We start from the raw sequence: 6,739 nt of genomic DNA, 5'->3' as shown, positions 1-6,739 counted from the left end.
TGGATCTTGGGATCCATTGGTGGATTTATGGTGTGATACTGGACATAAGGTTAGATTTATGATCAATTTGTATTAATATTATCATAACAAAGTTAATAAAGAATTAGTGATATGAGAGCAATATGCATCTTATTGTTTTTATTGCAGATAATTTAAGATATGAAATGGTGGATCTTGGGATCCGTTGGTGGATTGATGGTGTGAGTTACTGAACTGGACCTAAGGTTAGATTTATGATAATTTTTATTAATTTATCATAACAAAGTTAATAAAGAATAAATGAACAGAAAAGTAACAATATGAATAACCATAATGTAAAATTATAAAAGTATGCTGATATAACATGATAATAAAAAGTCAACATCAAACAACCATTTAAAAAACAATCATAGGAAACAAATGTCTAAAGCATGAAAAACCATAACGTGAAAAATCCAGTATTCAAATTAAAAGTAGTAATTGTCCATGTAATTGCAAAATGGAACATCTATTAAAATATCCCAGAAAAGAATAAATCAATCATTTTTCTCCAGCTTTACTTTCAACAATTGTTTTCCTAGACCATCTGGACATATTTTTGGAGTTTTTGATATAGATAAGTGATCAATTATCTCTAAATCGAAAACTTCTTCCAAATTTTGCTTTAAGACCGGTGTTGTGTTCAAAATCTTCACTGCACTTGTTGTGCCGTTTTTCTCGATAGTGGAAGGAGTTATGTTATCGTCTGTGCCAGAAACTACATCCTAAAAAAATATATAATCGTATTACATTATTATTGCTAAAATGAATTTATGTTTTATAGAATATGTAAGAAATTTAAAATGTATTTTACCTTTAAATTTTTAATATCTTGAGATTGCAAATCGACCGAACCAAAATCAAACGACTCTGAATTAGAAGGTTGTATAATACAAAAAGTAAACAATTAAATAATGTTCTAAAAAGTAAATGAATGTTTAAATAAAATACAACAAAAAATAAGTAAGTACATACCTGTGACTCGGTGAACTTATTTTCAAGTTGTTAGATTAAAGTCTCATCATCACTTATTCTAGCAATACCGTATTGGTTGTTTTTGTTGGACATGTTGAATTTTGTAACAGAAATTTTAAAGGCCAATTTCAAACCTTTCAATGCATTAATTTCCCCCCCGGATATAAACCAAGATCGTCTCCACGTTGCAATTAAAAACAATAAAAAAACATTTTGTTTAAGGTGATAGTATATAACGAAGTTATATGATTATCACTAAATTTAAAATAAGACCTCAATCATTTTTTTTAATAAACTCCTTAGATGGCTGCTTCAACAGATACCTCCCTTCTCTCTCAAACATGGTTAAGGCTAGAGTTCCCGTATTATCTTGCACGCGTATAAGAATCATAAACCTATAAAAAAATTGATAATAATATTAATATTGTGATAAGCATGGAATATTAGATAGTTCATTACGATTGAAGTGTAAAGTAGCAACCTTGGAACAACCAAAGTGGTAGTTTTTAGGCAATTTCCATTATGACATTCATAAGTCTTTGTTTGATGAGCATCATTTTCACTTGCTTTACGAAAACAATTGGTACATGCTTCATAATACCATTTTTGGTTTTGTAAAATTCCCTTTATAGTGCCCATGATAATGAAATTACATTTCTGCAAAAAAAGGTATGTGTTTTAGATTAACATACATATGACAACTGTAAATGAAATATATTATAATTATATAATACAAACATAACAAAAAACACAAAACATGGTAAAAATATTTTAAGAAACATATTAAATTAAAACAAACAATAACACATGAAATACCTCGACTGGTTCTCAAACCTCAGCGATACCCTTCAGGTTATTTTTTACCATAAAATCATCATATGTAGAAATTTGATTAGATGGAATAATCGAAAATGTATTTGTAGATGAATCGGGACAATCATCTCCATCCAAACTGTTATGTATGCAAAAAAAAAAAAAAAGTAGTTACGCAAAGGATGTTATTGTACAATAAACAGAATAAAACATAAGTTACCTTTTGTTGAAATTGGTAATTTCATCTATGTCAGAGTTAATGAACAACATGGAAGAGGTAAAGTAGGTGTTTACACTTGGACGATCTATAACAAAAATTTATATAATATTATTTTATTGAGGGCAACATAAATATTAATAATAAAATTTGAATACCTCTCTAAACATTAATCTGACCAAACTGAAGAATAACAACGATGCGGCGATTGTCTAGATTGTTATTTATATAATCAAGCATCTTGTATGCATATTCACCCCACAAACTGACATGAAGTTGCAAACCGCTGAAAAGCAATATATTTATAAAAAAAATGATAAATTTAGATAACATAATTTAAAATTTATAAATTAGAAGATGTAAACATATAAGAAAATCAACTTTTCATCTTGGATGCGGATGTTTAGCCTGTGTTTTGATTTCTCTGGATGATCTTGTTGTATCTTAGCAATTGCAACAACCAAATCCATAACATCTATTCAACAAAAAATAGGCAAATTTATGTTATTTTTCTGTTAGGAAAAAAGAATATTATATCTAAACATATAATGATATGTACTCACCAATAGATGTATCTTGAGGATGGGTCAATGATAACACGGCTTGATAATCAACAAATGAAAACCCAAACAGAGATCCAGAAAAATTGTTACACTCTGTGACAACATTTTGTTGGACGAATCTGAATTTCTGATCATTAGGAGTTAACTTAAAACTACCTGTCTTCAATGCTGCAAAGTTTGGACCTTTGATGTAAAATGTCATCTTATCCTTTACTACATTTTTGAAGCGATATAAGTTTCGTTTGGATACCATTGCTTGGATTTTGTTCCCCTAACAATATTTAATACAATAAGAAAAAGTTATAAAGTAATTAAATTTAAGGAAATATGTGTAAGGAAAATATAAAAATAGTTTTTGTAACATACATGTTCATCCAATAAGATCATTTCAATCGACCAATTTTCACTTTTGTTGTAGAAAGACATTTGATGCCAAAGGTTTATGATACGAAGCTTGAAAGTTAAGTCATCCCTAGTTACATCCATATCAGATATAAAAGTAATATTTGGTGCTGCCATTTATCTGCAATAAAAGGAGAAAAAAATAAAAATTAATTAATTAAAAGACAAGATATTGGTGAAAGTCAGATTGAAGAGTTTCATATCATATGTAATCAATATCAGTAGTAAATAATGTTTGTGGAAATGAAATTCTGAAAATCTATAAATATGAAAATTGCAGTCAAATTAATTTTGTTTTCAAACTGAACTGAATGAAGAAAGCATTATTACCTACTTGTATAGGACAGCCTCACTTTCTTTCATGAATATTTATTTTCCTACAATTAGTTTGCAAGTTATAAACAAAATAGTCGATAGAGAAAAAAAATATCAAAATATATTCACTGCCTCAACATATACCTCCCTTTCGCCCACTACAACGGCCCCGCCTGGCTTCGAGCCCCGCTCGGTTACAGATCTATTTCTCTTAGGCCCCGCCTGTCTTTAGGCCCCGCCGACTAACATATATTAACAAATAAACATACCACAACTCACAACTAAACATATACTACTAAATCATGTACTAAGGCCTCGCCCTTGTCCTGCTATTAATGAGTGCCGGAGCTCCGCCCACACTCCTTCTGATAGTGAGGTACAACCCAGCCCACACTCACTCCTTTCCTAACTTGGGCCCCGCCCCCTGCTCTGATGCTAATGAGATATGGAGCACCATCCATACTTTGCTATTGGTGAGATACTGGACCTCGCCCACACTCACCTCCCTACCAGGCACATACATGTATCACACAGACAACAAGTATAAACTATCATATAAACCACTCCTTGGGCACCTGCCCGCTATCATTGGACCTTGGTCCTGAATACTATACTAGCATATTGTGCCTAGGGGTAACCACGAGTCTTCCTACTCATAACTACATGGGCCGGCATTGTGGCCGTAGACCTATTCACACAAAAGGGAAACTCACCAGCACTGCTGAACTTGCTGATAATCCTTTGGTTGCTGTCCGACAATTCCCTGAACCATTACTCCACTAGCTCCCTGAGCTAACAATATCAATACATATATCACTTAGATCCAAACAGAACTCTAAAGGCCAAATAAGTCCATTCTTGTAAAAGTCAATGTCCTGGTCAAAGTCATCCCACCTGACTGACTCTACTCGCCGAGTCAACCCATTGACTCGTCGAGTCCATATACTATGAAACTCTCATAATACGACCCAACTCGCCGAGTCACCCTACCGACTCGTCGAGCTCAAGGATCTATGAGTCCCCTCCCGTCCAAGTCACTGAGTCAACACTCAACTCACTAATCTAAGTCTTAACTAGAAAAGGTTGAGGTTCTGCAATCCAACTCGTCGAGTCCAAGAACAGACTCGCCAAGTCCACGGCAATCTTCAACAGACTCACTGAGTTGTTCTTCCAACTCGTCGAGTTCCTGCCTATCTTCATACAACTCATCGAGTCCACCCATGTGACTCGTTGAGTAGCTCCAGTTCTTAATCTATATAGTGGCTTTTCGAGCCATGTAGGGGCTCCAAACTGTAGATCCACACTTCTAAAGCCTATTCCTCACGTAAAGTTGCAAAATTTACGTGAAACCAAGGAACTATAGGCTTAAAACACTCTAGGGCTAGGGTTTATGACAAACAGGCTTCACAAATAACTCATTGACATGAACTTTATGACCTTCTGGACCATTACAAGTCTAGATCAGAGGTAGCAATCTCAGATCTAGGTCTCTAACTCGACATAGATCTCATTCATACCCAAAATGCTCCAAATCTTATACATAAGATAAACCTAAATGCAATAAGGCCATCTTATTACCTCAAAGAAACCCTAAATGCAATAAGGCCATCTTGATCTTCAAAATCACTTCACAAACCCCCTTATCTAGGTTCCACTTTGCTCCCAAGGGTTCTCACTCATGATTTAGGGTTTTTGGATCTCAAAGAGGAGTAAAGAGGCTGGGGAAGGGGTGCAATGTTCCATAAATAGGGTACAAACCCTCGGATTAGGGCTTTTCTCATGCAGACTAGACTCACCGAGTCCACTCACCGACTCGACAAGTCGGTCACTTATTCAATAACCCGGATCCCGCTCCGACTCGTCGAGTTCACGTATGGACTCGACGAGTTGACCCCCCCCTTTCACTTAGGGTTTCATTTCCTTGTTCTTGGTCTTTCTAATTCTGGGTGTTACAACTCTCCCACTTTCACTTAGGGTATCAGAGCCTTGATTGGTTTCTATTGTATTGATGCCTTGCATGTTCATTCTGGTTGCAAAATCGAAATTTTGGCTTTCTAACTGCTGAACTCGACGAGTTCCAATGTGGACTCGGCGAGTTGGCTCCTACTCAGCGAGTCCGTATAGGAACTCGATGAGTTCAAGCATCAGAAGGAGACAATTTCGGGATTTCTTGGTGTTTTACTCAAAGATACTTGCCTTAACTGTTATGGGTCATTAAAATTCGAATTTTAATCATATTTTGAGTGTATCCTTGATTAAACAAAAGATAATTACCAATTGATTAGATAATAACTTCCTTATTTAATTAAAGTTTGATTATTTGTATTAATTGGGGAACTTATCTTGCAAGAAATTGTTTTTAAGTCAAATTAGATAATAATTAGATTAATTGTTTAATTTAAGTTATTTGCTGTTTGATCCATGTGTTTTGAAAAGTTTCAAAAATTTCCCTCAAATTTTGGAATTTAAATTTTGATTAAAAAGTTTGATTTTGAAATATTTAAATTCTAAACCCAAATGTTTTAAAATGTTTCAAAACTAGCCCTCAAGTTTTGGAATTTAAAAGTTGATTAAAAGTTTAATTTAGGAATGTTAAATTCTAAAACCCTAGTATTGTTTTGAAAAGTTCAAATCACACCCTTATGGTTTTATTAATTAATTAAGTTGTATAATTAAATGAGATTTAATAAATCCATATAATTTTTGGTTTACAATATAATTGAATTAAAAGTATAATTATTAAATTTGACCACCTAGTATTTTAAAAGTGTAAAATACACCCTATACTATATATAACATTAAAAGTCTAACATTATATATATATATATATATATATATATATATATATATATATATATATATATATATATATATATATATATGTATGAGTAAAAGTCAGTCTTACCGTTAGTAGGCCTCATTCATAAAGCTGGTCTATAAGGGGTGTTTAAGGAAATTGCCTATAAAATGGCGATTGAATGGGTATCCACTCTTACCCACCACACTCTTAACTAGTGGAGGGTCATTAGCCGAACGGGTAGGATAGGACAGAAACCTTCAATTATAAGTATAATGAAGTATAAAAGTAACTAAGTGTTTTTACAAAATTCCCAATCTTATTTACTTTAGGCAAAAGTGAATTGATGCAATTCCATGAAACTACACTTTGTGCCCTTGCGAAGACGTTAGTGGAGCGTGTGTGGTTAACTGGCACACTAAATGGTTCTAAGCAAAGGTAACAAAGGGTGACTCAATATTTTTCATAGTTCGGTGGAGCGTGTGTGGTTAACCGGCACATCGAGTAGATGACTGTAACATGTGGGGGCACCATGTAAGTTTGCATGGTTATTCACACCCGCTTTGTGATCTTCGGTATCTCAGTCACAAACTCGAGGGGCATATCGAGATTTAAAATGCCATTGAAAAGTTCAATGAA

At 33.6% G+C, this 6,739-nt stretch overlaps 1 protein-coding gene across 1 annotated transcript; it reads right to left on the bottom strand.

Moving 5' to 3' along the window:
* Positions 1–515: 515 nt before the first annotated feature.
* LOC145045666 (replication protein A 70 kDa DNA-binding subunit B-like) lies at positions 516–3,105 on the bottom strand. The gene is made up of 11 exons (XM_078993986.1): positions 2,953–3,105; positions 2,587–2,857; positions 2,405–2,498; positions 2,203–2,309; positions 2,027–2,111; positions 1,858–1,945; positions 1,475–1,650; positions 1,317–1,388; positions 1,062–1,171; positions 833–888; positions 516–743 (listed from the first exon to the last, which is right to left on the bottom strand). Exons 1-11 carry the CDS (start codon positions 3,103–3,105, stop codon positions 516–518), a joined length of 1,440 nt encoding a protein of 479 aa, XP_078850112.1.
* Positions 3,106–6,739: the final 3,634 nt, after the last annotated feature.

This window comes from Lactuca saligna, chromosome 5 (genome assembly GCF_052625555.1).
Source record: "Lactuca saligna cultivar CGN05327 chromosome 5, ASM5262555v1, whole genome shotgun sequence".
Classification (NCBI taxonomy): domain Eukaryota; kingdom Viridiplantae; phylum Streptophyta; class Magnoliopsida; order Asterales; family Asteraceae; genus Lactuca; species Lactuca saligna.
Note: the sequence above shows the minus strand (reverse complement) of the source record. Positions and strands in the feature narration are given on the sequence as shown.